The following is an 18,174-nucleotide window of genomic DNA, read 5'->3' as shown; positions in this document are numbered from 1 at the left end:
CTTCCCAGCCCCCTGTGCTGGGTGGGAGTTGAGGGGGAAGCAGGGGCTGGTGGGGTAGAAAAGGGTGAGGGGCAGGTTTTCTAGGTTGGTGCTGGAGGTGGGGCCGATGGGATGTCCTGAGAGATGGGGCTGGGGATGGCTTCGAGGGTCTCAGCTAGAGTAGCTGGCAGCCTGGAGTTGCTGCAGGACTGGGAGCCAGCTTTAGCATGCACAGGTGGAGGTGAGCAGGCCCAGGTGGCCGGCCTCTGGCCGCTCACTGGCATGTGCAGGCCCTGCCCAACGTGATGCACGCATGCTGCCCAAGAGCTCACCACCACTGTCCCATGGCAGCACTGTTTTTAAGACACAGCTGCTCCTAGTGCGTCATGTTCTAGATGTTTCCAGCTACCTGTGATGAGCAAACAAAGGCTGTTTCCTCTGGACAATGAAGGAGAGAGTTGTGAGTGAGTCAGTTCAGCCAGGCTCAGGTGGTGGGTACAGGGAACAAGGCAGGCTTGGTGGGTGTGGTGGATGTGGGGGATGCTGGGGCTCTAGCCTACTGGAAGGTCCTCCTGAGCACAGCTATGCCCCACCCCCTCCACACCCCCAATGCATGTGGCTGCACTTCAGCCGGAGGTCAGGCTGCCCACTGCCTGGTGCTAGTCTCAGGCACTTGGGTGCAGTGCTGGGAGCCTGTCCTAGCTGGTGGCCTGAATCTGTTTTAGCACCCACATTGTGCAGAGGGGTTTGGGGCTGTGAAGCGGGACTTACGGTGTTGAAGACCTGCCACTGGAAGTCTGGAGGGGGTGCTCCCCCCTCCCCTCGTCCTCCCCCTCCCACACCCTCTCCCCTACCACCAGCTCCTTTCTGAGGTGCTCCCCTGCTGCCCCCCGACCTCCTCCCTGAAGGGGCATGCCACGGGGCAAGCGCTCCATGTCGTCTTCATCAGAGGGTGACATCGCAGCACCATCCCCCTCGCCTGCTGTTCCTATAGAACATTCTCTTTTGATGAAGCCTGTTCTCATTGAGCTGGCCTTCCAGGAACAGTGACCACAGCATCCTGTGCTGCCGTCTGTGCCATCCCCTCCTCCCCGCGCTTCCTCCTGTTCCGTCGTCACCACCATACACCACAACCACACATACAGTGGACAGGATGCCGGTTTGTCTCCTGTCTGCTGTGAGCACGGCAGAAGGCCGGTGTCCGCTGGGCATGGCCCTGGGGCTCTGGGAAGCCCCTGCCCCGAGCCGACACGTCACTGAGGGTTAAATAAGCCTCAGAACAAACCCACAGGCTCTCAGCACAGCCCCACTGTTCCAGGTTTGGTCTCTGAGGCCTTGGAGGGTGACCCACAAGTGTCCGCAGAGGGCAAGAACGGCTGCGTTTACCCCACATGCACATGAGGGAACTCCCCACTTTGTGTCTAATTCTGAAAATGAGGTGTTGCCAGGGTGGTGGAGTGGGATGGGGCCAGTGTGGGCCTCTGTGGTGAGGAGACCAGGGTGAGGAGGAGGGGTGTGGGGTGCACCTGCCCCTATTGCTCTGAGGATGAACTGTGCTGGCGGCATGGACTGGGCTGCTACATTGTGTTTGCGGCGTGATCCTTATGCCCAGGGGTGTGCTTGGTCCTCGCAGAGGAATGCAGCCACAGGGCTGTGGTGCATGGTGTGGTGGTAATATCTGAGGTGCGTGACAGTGATGTGGCCGGGGTGCGTGGTGGTGATGGTGACCGTGGCTATGGTGTGTGGCAGTGGCCATTGTACACATGGCGATGACTGTAGTGCATGGTGGCAATGGCAACCATGGCCACAGTACATGGTGGTGATGGCTATGGTGTGTGGCTGTGGCCATGGTGCATGGTGGTGATGGCTGTGGTGTGTGGCTGTGGCCGTGGTGGTGATGGCTGTGGTGTGTGGCTGTGGCCATGGTGCATGGTGGTGATGACTGTGGTGTGTGTGTGGCTGTGGCCACGGTACATGGTGGTGGCCATGAAGGGCATGTGTCTGGGTTCCTGGGGAGGGAACCCACCAAGCAGCAGGCATAGTGAGGGTCCTGGACGCAGAGGATGCATCAGCATCTGCCAGGTGGAGTGGCACCATGTGTGGGGCTATTCCTGTCGGGTGGAGGACGTGGTGCTGGGGCTACTTGGCTCCGTTTTCTTAGAAAAGATTCAAGCGATTACCGTCAGCAGAGTGGAGGGAACAGAAATGGTGACCTATTTAAATTTTAAAAAAAGAAATCAAAGTGAATCGTTACATCTGCTTTCACTTCATTTTGGGTTTGGGGTTGTCTTGCATGTTTAATCTGCTTCTCATGCACCACAATCGTCAGAAAATAGGTTAATTTAAGCATGATATGGAACTTGAATTATCATGTGTAAAATATTAATGGTGCATATAAAAATAGCCTGGCAGTTTCTAGAACTGTAAAATTTACAGAAATGGCCCACAGTGCAAACCTGAGCTGCCTCCGACGTGGTGGTTCCCGTGGGCGGGCGTCCAGGGGCTTCCCTCTGGGGACAGCGGGTGGTTTTAGTGGGGCTTTGTCACAGAACGCCTGGTGCCCCGGGGGCCTCTTGTCACAGCTGGAGGACAGCGTGGACTGGGCTGCTCGGGGAAGCATGTCTTGGCCACATTGTGCTTGCGGCAAGATGCCTGAGTCCAGGAACTTGCCTGGAGAGCAGCCACGGGGCTTGGCTCCTGGGTCCATGCGGAGGGCTGGATCACCTGTGGGCCTAGTCTGTGCTGAGGGCTGCGCATGGACATGGCAGAGGACTGGCCAGGGCTGGTGTCAAGGGAGGGCCAGTGGTGGCAGGCAAGGGGTGGCATCCACGGGTCTTGGCTCCTGTCTGTCAGAGTGACACGGGGTGGGGGGCAGCTGGGCAGCCCAGCCAGGTGGGGTGCACTGTAGACCAGGCTTATGCCCAGGGCCCTCACCATCGTGTGACTGAGATCCCCAAGGGCTGCCCGTCCCACTTGGCCCTCCTGCAGAGGGGCTCGCCACCCATGGAGGGGCCCCTTTTGGAGACATGTGCCACTTAGGGCTGCCTGTAAGCAGCCGGCGTGGTCTGTCCTCCAGGAGAAAGGAAGAGCCCCTCCCAGGGCTGTTTCCCCCAGACCAGAGGGCCCTCTGCCCAAGTGCACAGGGCTCTGATGGGTGAAGCGGCCCTGGAGAGGGTTGCCAGTACGTCCCGAGGGCTGTCGTCCATTCCAGAGACACACTGGCCACTGCTCAGGGCCTGGGACACGGGGACGCAGGGTGGTCTGTAGGATGGCGGCTCCTTTGCAGGAAGCAGAGAGGCTGGTATGTCCTCCTGGGCTCTTGACCGTGGTGTTGGCACTCAGCTTGGGTACATCATACAGCAGTGGCAGCAGGTGGCTTCCAGGTCCCCAGGGCATCTGCGTGTGTATTTGTGGGTACATCTGCACTGGCAGCAATGGGGATGTCATGCTCTCCCTGTGCTCTGTCCAGTGTCCGCAGTGTGAGGTGCTTTACCCCAGGTGCGCAGTTGGCCGGTCCTGATAGAAAGGGAGATGTGAGCCTGGCTTGAACAGGCATGTTTGTTGTAACCTTGGGCCCGACGCTCTGAAGGGGGTATGATTCCCCGTTGACCTGGTGTTGATGAGCGGGCAGGACCTCATGCTCATGTGTGTGCTGCATGACGCCTGTGTTCCAAATCAGTCACATTCAAACGTCCTGGTCTCAGCACCCAGAGCACTTCTGTCTCTGTGGCTGCCGTCTATTCAGAGTGCCTGCATTAGAAATAAAAGCAGAGATTTGTATAACACGAGGGTCACAAGTCCATGCCCCGTTGACCTTGCGTATGACCGGTGTCGTCACACCTCATGTGGTTTCTTCACCCCCACTGTACGTGTCTGAGAGGACGAGGACGGAGAGGGTAACCATGAACAGTCTGACCTCTGCCCAGAAGGTCACACCACTGTCTGGGACCAGCCGTTCTAGACCGAACTTAATTAAGAGACCCGCCACAGATGCGCTGTCACAGATGTGCCATCTGCTTCTCCCATCTACGGACTTGCCTCTTGGCGCCTTTCTCCTCCTTCCCACCACTCTCTTTCTGGGGCGCTTGGACCTTCTCTTTGGTCGCGTCCGTATGTTCGTCTCACTGTCCTCTCTACTGACCAGGCACCGTTTCGCTGTGTTGTGTGCACGGTTCCATGAGTCAGAGCCGACTCGACGACAGTTAACCACAACAGTCCTCAGCATTGAGTTTGGATAACTTCCTTGAGAACTATTTGTATTCTGGAGGATGTTTTTCAGAGCTGCCTGGTTGTTATCTTATTCTTGACTCCTTCTTTCTCTGCATGTTCACTCATTTTGAGCAGAGGCGTGTGGTGGTTTTCATCGGCTTGCTCTGCTGAACGAAGCTGGGCACCCTCTTTGCTCACTGTCTCTCTCTCATGGTGGCTCTTTCTTTGCGTGTGGTGGCTCCTGAACCGTATGAGCCACCCCAGGACGGGGCCTTGATTGTCTCTGCTCCAGCTCCAGCCTCGTCTCCCCCTGCATGGCAGACCCTGGGGGCAGCTGCATTGGCAGGCCACCCAGGTCTTAGTCCCTTTGGTTCCCTTTCCATGTTTGGCCCAGGATGTTTCATATTTTCTTGTGAGCTCTGCCTCATGCTGAGAGGACGTTGCGTTGTCCCACCCGCTGTCCTGAAGTGTGGTGTAGTAGCAGGGAAGCCTCTGGTGACCTCCATGGATGGTGTGGTGCCGGGAAGCCCCACCCGGCGGGAAGCTCTGAGCAGACCAGCTTCCTCTTCCCTGGACATCAGGCGCCTGGCCTGCCTGGTCCTGGACATCGCAGCCAGGCTTAATCTGGTGCGGAAGAGTTGTGAGTTTGGATGTTTTTTGAGTGGTTGACATTCCTATGAAAAGCTTTTATCTCTATGGTTTGGTGATTTCTCACTGACAGATCCCAGTGCCAGCAACCCATGACCACTGTGGCCGAGTCTATGAGCTGCGGGGGCGCCTCCAGGTTTGGCTGCGGCGCACTCCAGGCCCCAGCCAGCAGGTGCCAGCGAGATTTGTCCCAGCCTGGAGATCGGTGCCAGTCAGTGAGCGTGATCACGTGGTCGGGCTTACTGTGGCGACGTGCCATGAGGGCCCTGCTGTACCTGCCCCCCAGGTTACCCCCATCAGAGTGGCTGTGGGGCTGCTGGAGGGGGCCTGTGCCCGGCTGTGCCCTGGACCCCAGTTGGTGCAAGAGGAAGACCCTCTGCCCTGAGCTTGTTTGGGGGACTTGTCTGTTGAGTCCCTGTGTCTGGTTGCAGCCCTGCCCTTCATTCCTGTGACCTTGACTAAGGCCACATGGTTGTGTTCTGATCAGCCAGCACCCAGCCTGTGGGTCCACTGAGGAGGAACCCTCCAACCCCAGCAGCATATAGTGCTCCCCAACTCCTGCCGGCACAGAGCGCTCCCAGTCCCTGCTGGCTCAGAGCAGCCTCTGGAGCAGTTTCCCACCTCCCACACCAGCTGTTCACAGCTGCACTCATCTCCTCCCCCAGAACCTCTGAGCTCCAGGGTAGTGCAGGCCCACTGGCCGCCTGCGGGCCGGGCTGGGATCTCTGCCACCCAGTGCTCCTAATGCTCCGTAGAGGCCTCATTGCCTTTCCCTTCACATCCTGGACAGAACCTCCTGCTTCTCAGGGGAGGAGAGGCCACTCCTACCTGTGGAGCCCCTCTGGGGACCGGGGCCGAACGCTGGACAGCGTGTTGTCCCTGGGCCGGCCGGAGCCTGCCAGGTCCTGCACTCTACAGTGTGTTGTGGCCGGGTTTGACCAGAGCCTGCAGGGCCTTGTGCTGCACCTTCTCCCTGGGTGTCCACACTGCTCTTTGCCGTGAGTCTGGGAGACCATGAATCTAACCAAAGATTCATCCTTTTACTGTGGTAAAAATATACATGACAAAACGCATGCCGTCTCAACAATTTCTGTGTGTACAATTCAGTGACATTGATGACATTCTTCAAGTTGTGCAGCCATTCTCACTATCCTTTTCCAAATCATTCCACCACCATTAATATAAACTCACTGCCCCCTTAAGCAAAAACTCCCTCTTTTTCCTTCCTTCCTACCCCTGGTAACCAGTAATAATTTTTGGGTTTTATCTATTTGCTTATTTCATATAAGTGAGATCATGCAGTATTTGTCCTTTTGCAACTGACTTATTTCACTCAGCATTTTTCAAGGTTCATTCATGTAGCACACATCAGGACTTCATTTCTCTTTATGACTGAGTAGTATTCTATTGTGTGGATAGACCACACTGTGTTTATCTGTTCACCTGTTGGTGGAGTTTGGTTGTTTCCACGTTTGAGCTATTGTGAAAAGTGGTACAGTGAACATGGGTGTACAGGTTTCTGTTCGTGTTCCTGTGTATACCTAGGGTTGGGATTGCTGAGTTACATGGTAGTTTTTTGTGAGGAACCACCAAACTTTTTCACAGCAGCTGTACCATTTTACATTCCCACCAGCAATGAATGAGGGTTCCAGTTTATCCACAACCTCATCAACTTGTTTTCCTTTTTTTCCTCATCATTGGCATTCTAGTATGGGTGAGGTGGTATCTCGTGGATTTTGATTTGCATCTCTCTAATGGCTAGTGAGAGGAGCTCTGGTAACCCAGTGGTTAAACGCTTGGCTGATGACTGAAAGGTTCGTGGTTTTAACCCACCAGCCGCTCCATGGGAGAAAGATGTGACAGTCTGCTTCCGTAAAGGTTTACAGCTTTGGAAACCCTATGGGGCAGTTCTACTCTATCCTATATGACCGTTATGAGTTGGAATCGACTTGACAGCAGTGGGTTTGGGTTTTTGTTTAATGGCTAATGAAGTTGAGCATCTTTTCATGTGCTTGTTAGCCATTTGAATATCTTCTTGGGGAACTGTCTGTTCAAGTCCTTTGCCTATTTTTTGATTGGGTTGTTTGTCTATTTGTTGTTATGTTATGGAAGGTTTTTTTTTTTTTTTGATATTAAATCCTTATTGGGTATATAGTTCCCCCAAATTTTCTCCGAATCAGTAGGTTGTCTTTCCACTTTTTTGATAAAATTCCTTGATGAACAAAAGTATTTAATTACTATGAAGTCCCATTTATCTCTCTTTTACTGCCTGTAAAAGCTTTTATTGTCATATCTGATAATCTGTCGTTAAAAACTAGGTCCCACAGCCTTGCCTGTATATTTTCTTCTAAGAATTTTATGGTTTTAATTTTCACGTTTAGGTTATTGATCCATTTCAAATTGTTTTTGTGTATGGTGTGAGGCATAGATCCTGATTCATTCTTTTTCATGTGGAAATCCAGTTTTCTTAGCACTATTTTATTGAAAAGACTTTTCCTTCCCCCATTGAGTGGACTTAGCACCCATGTCAAAAATCAGTTGACCGTAGGTGTATGGATTTATTTCTGGACTCACAGTTCTATTTTTTTGATCTAGATATCTGTTATTGTACTGTCCCAGGCTGTTTTAATTACTGTGGCTTTGAAATCAGGAGGTGTGAGTCCTACTTTATTCTTCTTCAGGATTGCTTTAGCTATTCAGAGTCCCTTGCCCTTCCATATAAATTTGAGGATTGGCTTTTCCATTTCTGCAAAGAAGGCTGTTGGAATTTCGACAGGGATTACATTGAATTTATAGATTGCTTTGACATCTTAACTATATTAAGCCTTCCAATCCATGAACACAATGTCCTTCCGTTTTTGTAGGTCTTCTTTATTTTAGTAGTGTATTATAGTTTTCTGTGTACAAGTCTTTTACCTTCCTGGTTAAATTTATTACTAGGTGCTTTATTCTTTTTAGATGCTATTGTGAAAGGTAATACTTCCTTAATTTCTTTCCACTTGCTCACTGTTGATGTATTAATAAGACTTTTTTAATAGCAGTTTTATTGAAATATAATACACATGCTATGAAATTCACTCTTTTAAAGTGGTTCAGTGGTTTTAGTACACTCACAAGGTTGTGGAACCATCTCCACTACCTAGTTCCAGAACATTTTCATTCACCCAAACAGAAACCCTGTACACATTAAGCGGTAACTCCCATTCCCCTTTCTCCAGCACCTGGTAACAACTAGTCTGCTTTCTGTCTCTAAGGATTTACCTATTCTGGACATTTCGTGTCAATGGCGTCATACGATATATGGTCTTTTGTGTCTCAGCATAATGTTTTCAAGGCTCATCCATGTTGTGGCATGTATCAGAACTTCCTTTCTCTTTATGGCTGAGTAGCATTCTATTGTTTGGATGGACCACAAGTTGATGGATGGACATTTGGGCAGTTTTTACTTTTTGGCTATTGTGAATCATGGTGTTATGAACATACATGTACAAGCTTTTGTTTGAACACCTATTTTCAATTCTTCCGGGTATATACCTAGGAATGAAATCACTGGGTCATATGGTAATTCTGTGTTTAACTTTTTGAGGAACCACTAAACTGTTTCCCACGGCTGCTGCGCCATTTTACATTCTTCCCAGCAATGCACAAAGGTTCCAGTTTCTCCATCTTCTCGGCAATGCTTGTTAATGTTCATGTTTTTGATCATAACCATTCTAGTGGGCATGCACTGGTATCTTGTTGTGGTTTTGATTTGCATTTTTCTGATGACTAATGATGGTGAACATCTTTTCATGTGTTTGCTGGCCATTTGTGTATCTTCTTTGGAGAAATGTCTGTTCAAGTCCTTCACCCATTTTTAAGTCAAGTTGTCCTTTCATTGGTAATTGTAAGAGATCTTTATATACTCTAGACACAGCCCCTTACCAGACATGTGATTGCAGATGTTTTCTCCAAGCCTGTGGGTGGTCTCACTGTCTCAATGGTGCACCCGTGAAGTTGGAACATGTGGTGCTTCGTGTTGACCTGGTGGGACTGGTACCCCCTTGGCCTGTGTTCGTTTCCAAAAACACCGTGTGGGGGTACTGACGATGTTCCCAATAACCTCTTGAGACAGGGACATCACAGCATTCCCAAGAAGGTGTTGGCCAGGTGTGCTCTAAGCATCTTGCCCTGCCTGTGGTGCTGGGTATGCTGGCTGACAGCCTTGGGGGGTTCTAGTTGCTCATCTCCTCCATGTCACTGCACTACTTCTGGTCAAGGACGTTGTACTGGGAGTTGCCCAGGGCTCACCTCTCCAGCTCCACCTTTCAAGTAGCCGGAGTCAGTGCCTGTGTCTCCCAGACCAGCTGTCATATCTTGGGCCTGCTGTGGGTTTGTGGGCGGTGGGCTGTGTTCTGTGGGATGTGAACTGGGGGCTGTGGGCTGTGGGACGTGGGTCATGGATTGTGGGCCGTGGGACCTGGGCCATGTGCTGTGGGCCATGGGCCATGTGATGTGGGACGTGGTCCATTGGATGTGGGCCATATGCTGTGGGGCGTGGTCCGTGGGCTGTGGGCCATATGCTGTGGGATGTGGTCCATGGGCTGTGGGATGTGGGCCATGGGCTGTGGGGCGTGTGCTATGGGTCAGCAGCCAGTGCTACCAAAGAGGATGTGACACCTGCTGTTGTTGTGGCCGGGGGGCAGAAGTGGCCTCAGCAGGTGCTGGGTTCTTTGATCCTAATGCCCCATCTCATTTACCTCAAGGCGGAGGGGTACACTTAAAGCCAGGCAGATGGAGAAAGCTCCAGACCAGCCAGGTGGCCCCATGCCATACATCTTTGATTTCTTGACTGCTGCTTCCATGGACATCGATTGTTGATCCAAGTAGCATGAAGTTGTTGACAGCTTCAATGTTTTCTCCATTTATCATGATGATGTTTATCAGTTCAGTTGTAAGGATTTTCGTTTTCTTCACGTTCAGGTGTAATCCACACTGAAGGCTACAGTCTTTGACCTTCATCAGTAAGTGCTTTATGTCATCTTCACTTTCAGCAAGCAAGGTGGTGGTATCTGCATATCACAGGTTATTAATGCGTCTTCTTCCAATCCTGATGCTGCATTCTTCATATTGTCTGGCTTTTCGGATTATTTGTTCAGCATACAGATTGAATAAGTAAGGTAGAAGGATACAACCCTGCTGCACGCACACCTTTTCCAATTTTAAACCACACAGTATCCCCTTGTTCTGTTCAAGTGACTACCTCTTGGTCTGTGTCCAGGTTCTGCGTGAGCACAACTAAGTGTTCTGGATTACCATTCTTTGTAATGTTATGAATAATCTAGAAGACACTAGATGCGTGTGCTCTGGGTATTGGGAGTCTCCGGGACCACCTTTCTCCAGAGTCGACAAAGGACAAGTCTAAAGTGCCTGGTGCCTTGCCTCTGGGGGCTTCCCTAAACAAGAGCTGCCCTGCCGTGTGACTCAGGGTCCAGGTCTTACCCCATCCCTGGACCTGCTTCGTCTGCGCAGGGGGGACCTGCACCCGCCCTGCACCTCAGTCACGGGTGTGCTGGGTCCTGGTAGTCTGGTACTCCCCACCCCGGAAGCCACGCTCTGAGGTTTCCCAGCCGTGTTAGACGGCACCAGGCTGTGGCTTTTCCCCGGGCAGGAGCTTAGCCTCGTCTTTGTGCCCTAGTTCAGTGTTTGCTCAGACAGGAAGCCCCACCCTGCGCAGTGTCACTGGCCCTGAACTCGCTGGGACTGTCGGTGCCCAAACAGTGCAGGGAGGGGCTCCCACCTAGGGCGCTGTCGGAGCCTTTGTGAGACTGGTGCATAGAGGGTATTTCAGTTGTCTCCCTCCCTGGGTGATTGATTACTCCAGGCCTTTGAGGAAGTCTCTGTGCTGAGTCTTCAGATGCCTCAGAGGCTTTTCCCAGGGGAGGAGGACGCTGGGCATGTGGACTTTGACTCCCAACACAGGGTTCCAGGTCTTTCTTCCCTTGCTGGGAGTGGCCACTGCCTCTACAGGACAAAGGCCTCACAGCACCCACCTCCTATCCTGGCCAGAGGCCAAGTGGTTCCTGGAGTGGCGTTCTGAGGACAAGACTTCCTGCCCCTCATGCCAGCCCCGCCCTGTCAGGCCTCACAGGGTGCTGGACTCCTGATTGCCCCCATACCAGGCCTTGTTCAGAGACAACGCCCCCGGGGGTAGGATCCTGCCCAAGCCCCGACCGGGTCTAATTCTGTGTCTCCAGAATGAGAGGAGCTGCTACGAGTAGGCGTAGGCTAGAGGGCCCATCCACACTGTCCTCCCTCCTGTGCCGACCAGAGCTCGGGCGGCAGAACCCCCAGGGTCAGCTTGGGGCAGTGACTGGGTTGTCTTGTAAAAGGTATCTCTTCATGGTCTCCAAATGGCTTGTTTTGTGTTGCCTGGTGGCCCAGACACTAGCATGGCTGTGCCCACTGCCCTGGGGCACCCCAGGACCCTCTATCAGCCTGCACCCCCTGCCAGGGCAGCAGGACACGTCCTTGGGCCAACACGTCACATGCTCCTCACTCCAGCCTGGGTGCCGTATCTGGTAGCTCTGAGCTCCTGGAGGCTGCCAACTGCTGGATGGGGGTCCGTCCACATTCCAAAGACTGCCCGCTGTGAGTGTTTTACAGACGGACTTCTTGCAGTCCTGAGCCATTGGGATATCTGGGGGACTGCAAGGGGTCATTCCCTGAGACCCCCACTGAGCACCTGCTCAGGCTGCAGACACGTTGCCCTTCAGCAGCCAGGGTTCCTCTGGTGCGGGAGCCTGGTTCACGGGGTGGGCACAGCCGTCGGCAGAACCCGCACGGGGTTGGCACTCTACCCAGAACCCACTGCAGCTGCGAGGGTGAGGTCATCAGTCCTGGTCGTGACAACAGTGCCACAGAGCCTGCTCTGTTGGTGATTGGCGGCTCTTCCCGGGGGGATGGCAGCTTCTTGCTTACCTTCATGTGTGCTGTGTGCAGCCTCCTGGCCCTTAGTCTTGGTGCACCCCATCAGTGCCCCCCAGGCAAGGCTCTTGGGGTCACACCTGGAGCCTCGGTGGTCCCAGTGTTGCCAACGCAGTTTTCTCTTTTGCCCACAGGTGTCCTCTGAACCCCCGGCCTCCATAAGACCCAAGGCGGACGACCCCTCCTCCCAGTCCCCTGCCGCCGCAGAGAAGGACAAACAGTCCAGCTGGCTGCGGACCCTGGCTGGTTCCTCCAATAAGGTGCTGCTGCAGGATCTCCCTTTGTGCACCCTGGGTTGAGGGGTCCTTGGTTGGGAGCCTCCATTCTGCCCGGAGCCCTGCTCCTCACACAGTACTCCTTCTGCAGAGCCTGGGCTGTGTGCACCCACGCCAGCGCCTCTCTGCCTTCCGACCCTGGTCCCCTGCGGTCTCCACCAGCGACAAGGAGCTCCCCTCTCACCTCCCAGCACTGATTCGAGACAGGTGGGCGCCCCTGACTCTGCGGCCGTCCATGATGCCCCACTGTCAACAGTGATGTGCTGAGCAAGGTGTTTTCTTTACTGAGCAGAGAAACATGGCTGTTTTAGACTTGGTGACTGAATCGTGTTTTCTAAATAAATGGGGTCATAAGCAATTTGGGGGAGTTTCTGGGGTAGTGACGCTTTGTACTCTAAGGGGGCTCATCTGTGCCCACCCAGCACCCCTTCCACACTCTTTAGAGTGTGCTAGTGCAAAATCACACGTGCTTATGGAGGATTTCCAGTGTGGAGTCCTTGCCCAGCCCCCGCCCCCCTCGAGGTATGTGGGGGCGTGTTCCCTCAAATTCACAGCACCTTGGCTGTGGCCTCGTGACTGAGCTCCTCTCACTGCCTGTTGAGACGTCTTCCGCAGCCCTCGCTCTGCCGAGTCCCTGCAGTGGCGGTGGCAGTGCAGCTGCTCTGTGAGGAGGGCTCATCCTGGCTGAGCTGATTTAGGTCGGCTCCACTTCTTAGTCCTCACAGAGGCTGCTTCTGAGCATGCACACACGTGTGCACGCACAGGTGTCTGTGGGCTAGGTGCCCAGAAGCCCCAGAAGTGTGGGTCCTTTGACACCTGGGGCACCCTACCCTGGGCCTTCCTGGAGGGCTGTGGGGGGGGCAGTGCCACTGCTTGGCGCAGGCCAGCCATGGACCTAGCGGCCACCACTGATATCCCTGCTGCACTGGGAGCCCGTGGTTCTTGGTCCTTGGAAGTCTGATGTTCAGATGTCCGAGGCGAGCGCATCTGCAATGGGGGCTTGCAGCAGGTGGGCAGCCCTCAGGCGCAGGCGCTGCCCACTCTGGTGGCCCGGGGCTGCACAGCAGGTGCTGTAGGGCCTAGGGCTGGGTGCATGTGTGCTGAGAGGGTCTGGCAGTGGGCAAACACAGTGCTCCAATACCTGCTGCCCTCCGCAGTTTCTACTCCTATAAGAGCTTTGAGACAGCTGTGGCCCCCAATGTGGCCCTCGCTCCGCCGGCCCAGCAGAAGGTTGTGACTACTCCGCCATGTGCCACCGTTGTCTCCCGGGCCCCCGAGCCCCTCTCCGTGTCCATCCAGCCGCGGAAGCGGAAGCTGGCCGAGGAGAACCCTGTGGTCCCCGAGACCTTGGTGCCTCTCGCTGCTCCGGAGGAGGACAAGGACTCGGAGGCTGAGGTCGAAGTTGAAAGCAGAGAGGAATGTAAGTGTGAGTGGAGTTTTCTCTTTTACGCCCTGTGGACGCTGCCAAACTTGGGTGTGGGGCAGGCCTGGGGCCCCTCAGGTTGGCAAGGGGTGGTGCGTGGGGCCCCTTGGGTGGGTGTGGGAGCACGTGGGCCCCTCACCATGGGCATGGCTCTGGGGTTGTCAGCGCAGGCTCTGCCCAGGCAGTCAGGGTGTGGGGCATGTGCACTCCATTGTGTGCACCCACCTCAGCACAGAGCACCACATGATTTCATGTGTGGCTGTGACACAGCCGCAGCCCAGCCCTGACTGAGGAGCGCGTTGTGATTTCGGGTGGTATGCCATCCTTTGCAGTGTGTTCTTTAGCATTGGGTTTGTTGTTTATTTCTGCAGTCACCTCCTCCCTGTCTTCGCTCTCGTCCCCGTCCTTTACCTCGTCCAGCTCCGCCAAGGACCTGAGCTCCCCCAGCGTTCATGCCCCTCCCACTGCCAGCGCCGCTCTGGATGCTGCAGCCCACGCCACCGAGGCCCCGGGTGGCGGGCTAGAGGCGGAGCTGGAGCACCTGCGGCAGGCGCTGGAGAGCGGCCTGGACACCAAGGAAGCCAAAGAGAAGTTCCTGCACGAGGTGGTGCGGATGCGCGTGCGGCAGGAGGAGAAATTGAGCGCCGCCCTACAGGCCAAGCGCAGCCTCCACCAGGTGCGGCCCCTCCCAGCTGCCCAGACTCCCGGGGGCCATGGCCCTGGTATGGGGGCCTCTCTGACATCAGATGGCCTCTCGGGGAGGCCCCATGTGCTAGCCCCCTGATGAGTCACACACCCTGCTTGGTGCCACATAATGATGCGGAGTGCTGCTTGGGCATAGTGAGCTGGGCTATTTTTAGTGGAAGGAGTTAGGAGCAGCTGCGCCCAAGACAGTTTCACACTCTGTGTGCCAGAAGTGGGTACACGAATTCCCCGCCAGCAGGGCCTGTTGTCTGCAAAAGGCATTTTAGTTGACGTGGACCCGGAGCTCTGTGTTCTGGGAGGGGGCGGCCACAGCACCCTGAGCTGTGAGCATGTAGGCAAGACACAGGGGTCTCCATGCAGCCCACTGCGGGCGGGGAGGGCTCTGGGCACACCTGTACACAATCCCACACACACCCTGCACGCACCTCCGCCCACCTCCACCTCTGCACTCACCTCCACGCGTACGCACCTCTATATGCACCTCTGTGCACATGCCCTACACTAACCTCCACACACCTCCACCCACACGCCTGCACCCACTTCCACGAACATGACCCACACCTGCCTCCACACAGTAGCCCACATGCACCTCCACATACTTGGCCCACATCCACCTCCATGCACACATTCCGCACATGCTCCACATGCATGTCTATGCACACGGCCTGCACCCACCTCCACGTAAGCACCTCCATGCACATGCCCAGCACCCAGCTCCACACACACGCCCCACACGCACCTCCATGCACATGCCCCACACACATCTGCACGCACATGCCCCCACACACGTGCTCAACCCTCCACATACTTGCACACACACGCATATGCGCTCTCACCCCACACTCCCGCTCCCCTCTCCTATGCTCCCCACTCCTCCCACATACACCCCACATCTCCAGTTTCTTGGCCACTCCATTGTCTTGCTGTTTCCCACACAGTGGGTTCTGGATGATTCCAGCCAGAGCGACTGCTGTCTGTTGAAGAGGGTGTTGGAGCACACCCCCTCAGCACTGTCCTAAGCTGCAGCATCAGCTCCCGCTCTAGCCCTTTGCATCTGTTTCATTTCTTTTCTGACACAAACAAGGTAGTGGGGCCTGGTGGGTGGGCACACAGGAAGCTCTGGGTGGTGCCTGCAGACCCCTGGCAGGACAGAGCACAGGGGAGGGTGCAGGCAGCCTCAGGGGGCTGGGGCTTCCACACACACACCAGCTGAGGGAACACCTCAGCGGACACTGTGGCATCAGGCAGGACTGGCAGTTCGGGGACAGCTTCGCGAGCAGCAGGGTCTCACCCTGTGCAGCCCTGCACGGCCCTGCGATCCTCTGGGCTTCAGGGTGTGAACGCAGCCATCTGGGTATGTTTCAGCTGCATGCTCAGAGTCTGCTTGGTGGGGTGGCTTGCATGTGCACATTCATAAGACGTGGTGGCAGGAATGTGGGGTAGGGCTCAGGGAGGCAGCGTCCCCATCTGGCTGTGTGGACAGCTGGCCCTCGGTGCCCCATGGCTGAGCCCTGTGTCAACAGGAGCCAACAAGCATGACGGGCTGCCCGCTCTGGCCTCGGAGGGCGTTCTTCTGCCTCTGCCCTGCAGCAGGGTACAGAGGGGGCTTACTGTCTCTGCCTGATGAGGTGCTGAGGCCTTACAGCTTGGGGGTAGGTGCTGGCTGCCCCGCCGGACCTGAGAAAGGCGTATTGGAGCAGACAACCCCATTGTATGGGACGTTGTTGGAGGGCTGGGGGGACGAGGCCCACCAGAGGGGCTGCTGGGCAGGGGGTGTGGCTGCAGACGGGTAGCAGGGTTGGGGAGTTGGTGGGGTCCCCAGCTCCCTGAACGGCCTGCGTCTTGCCCCAGGAGCTGGAGTTCCTGCGCGTGGCCAAGAAGGAGAAGCTGCGGGAGGCCACAGAAGCAAAGCGCAACCTACGGAAGGAGATCGAGCGGCTGCGGGCTGAGAACGAGAAGAAGATGAAGGAGGCCAACGAGTCACGTGTGCGCCTCAAGCGCGAGCTGGAGCAGGCACGGCAGGTCCGAGTGTGTGACAAGGGCTGTGAAGCCGGCCGCCTGCGTGCGAAGTACTCAGCCCAGGTATACAGAGGAGGGGATGGAGTGGGCTGGTGGGACCCTGGCCCCCAGTCCCTGGCCACATGGAGTCATAGTGAACCACAGCGCCCACGAGGCCTTTCTTCCCAGGCATGGGAAGGGTGCCCCTGGACTGCCCGTAGGTGGCCCCACCCAGCAAACCAAAATGGTCTTGCAATGACAGAATGGGCCTGGGCCCTCCCACCCTGGGGCTGCCCTCAAGGCCTGCCCAGGCCCTGGTCGTTAACTCATTTCCTTGTCAGAGGGGTGCCTCACCCCAGGGTGCAGAGGGGCAAGGCAGGGGTGGCTGCTGCTGGCATGTGGGGCAGCAGGGTGCTGTGCAGCCCTGACACGGCATCTCTCTGCAGATCGAAGACCTGCAGGTGAAGCTGCAGCACGCGGAGGCAGACCGGGAGCAGTTGCGTGCTGACCTGCTGCGGGAACGTGAGGCCCGTGAGCACCTGGAAAAGGTGGTGAAGGAGCTACAAGAGCAGCTGTGGCCCCGGCCACGTGGCGAGGCGGCGAGCAGTGAGAGCACGGTTGAGCTGGAGCCGTAGGGACCCCTCTGCCGCGCTGCGTGTGCGGGACGGCACGTGTCGGGATGGGGTGGGTGCTCGGCGCCGTGGCCGAGGAGGCGCCACAGGCCTGCATCCACACCCCCTCGGCTCACACAGCACAACGTCTTACTGTGCCTATAACCAAGCGAGTGTTTCTAACCACATACTTTTGGAATCCACTGCAGAATTTTCTACTGGCCAATTCAAGGGAGCAAGCCGCCCTCTAGCCCCGCTGGCAACGCCAGGCACCGTGGTCGTGGCTCCAGGCGGTCCTCCACTTGCTAGGACGTTTTAACATTTACACTTTTGTTATAAGCTATTTAAAACCAATAAAGAGACTTGATATTCAGAAAAATCAATACGTTTTTTAATGACTGACTTTTGAAAGCCCCACCAACACTCGGCGCCCTGCCTGAAGACCCGCTAAGGAAGCCCGGGGTGGCGCTACACAGCCCGCCTGGCCCTGGGAAGCCATCGCAGCTCATTCCGCCCCCACGGCCAGCGAGGAGGACACCGGAGGGATTTTCTTCAGAGTCTATTTTTTAAGCGACAAGGACCCGGTTTTCCTGCAGTGCCAGGAAGCGTGAGGAGAGCGCCGTGCAAGAGAAATGAGCTGCAACACTGCCCGCCTTACTGACGTCCGCCCTGGTCCCGCACCATCACCGTGGCTATCAGCATGCGTGTCCAGAACACACGCCGAGGGGCAGAGCCCACGGAGGGCGTCGAGTCCCCCACACACCCATGCCCCCAACCGAGCGGGATTGGCCCCACATTGGCGTGCTGGGGTGACTGTGCCACCCACCCGTGCCCACCACCATGACCGCGGTGCCCCTCTCAGCTCAGCAGACATCGCTCCTCCATTGTGGGATCGCGGCCATGCCTCGGAACAAATGCAGCGTCACTTCTTTTTGTCCGTCCGTCTGTTCATTTAAACGTATACTTAGAACTGCACTTTGTCAAGAATCTTCCCTTTTTACTCCCCCGTCAACTGAGATTTTTCCTTTTAAAACATTGCAAGCCGATTTATAGAGCAGTTCCAATCCTAAGTGCTCGAGTGCTTAGAAATCCCCTCTGGTGCTTGGTTGAACAAGGGAATCACAAGAAAACGAAAATGCAAAAACTGAACTTCGGGGGGTGGTCTGTGCCTTCCAGCATCTTGTACAGCGAACCCTGACTCGTGTCTTTTTACCCCCAAAATACCCACCCTCAGTAGCGATCGAATCTGCCACTCTCAAAATAAGTTACTTGCATTTATTCCAAATAATCTCGTTTACTCTCGACTGTTTATGCAAATTGTATAAGGTTTCTTATGCCCAGGCTTGAAAAGTGAGTTCCC

At 55.3% G+C, this 18,174-nt stretch overlaps 1 protein-coding gene across 1 annotated transcript; it reads left to right on the top strand.

The window, feature by feature from the left end:
• Positions 1 to 12,549: 12,549 nt before the first annotated feature.
• Positions 12,550 to 17,436, top strand: LOC101349827 (ski oncogene). Its single transcript, XM_023738785.1, has 7 exons — positions 12,550 to 12,599; positions 12,680 to 12,741; positions 13,046 to 13,144; positions 13,195 to 13,497; positions 13,872 to 14,176; positions 16,057 to 16,287; positions 16,650 to 17,436. Exons 1-7 carry the CDS (start codon positions 12,550 to 12,552, stop codon positions 16,836 to 16,838), a joined length of 1,239 nt encoding a protein of 412 aa, XP_023594553.1. The 3' UTR covers positions 16,839 to 17,436.
• The last annotated feature ends 738 nt before the right edge of the window (positions 17,437 to 18,174 follow it).

This window comes from Trichechus manatus, unplaced genomic scaffold (assembly GCF_000243295.1).
Source record: "Trichechus manatus latirostris isolate Lorelei unplaced genomic scaffold, TriManLat1.0 scaffold00122, whole genome shotgun sequence".
NCBI classification, from domain to species: domain Eukaryota; kingdom Metazoa; phylum Chordata; class Mammalia; order Sirenia; family Trichechidae; genus Trichechus; species Trichechus manatus.
Note: the sequence above shows the minus strand (reverse complement) of the source record. Positions and strands in the feature narration are given on the sequence as shown.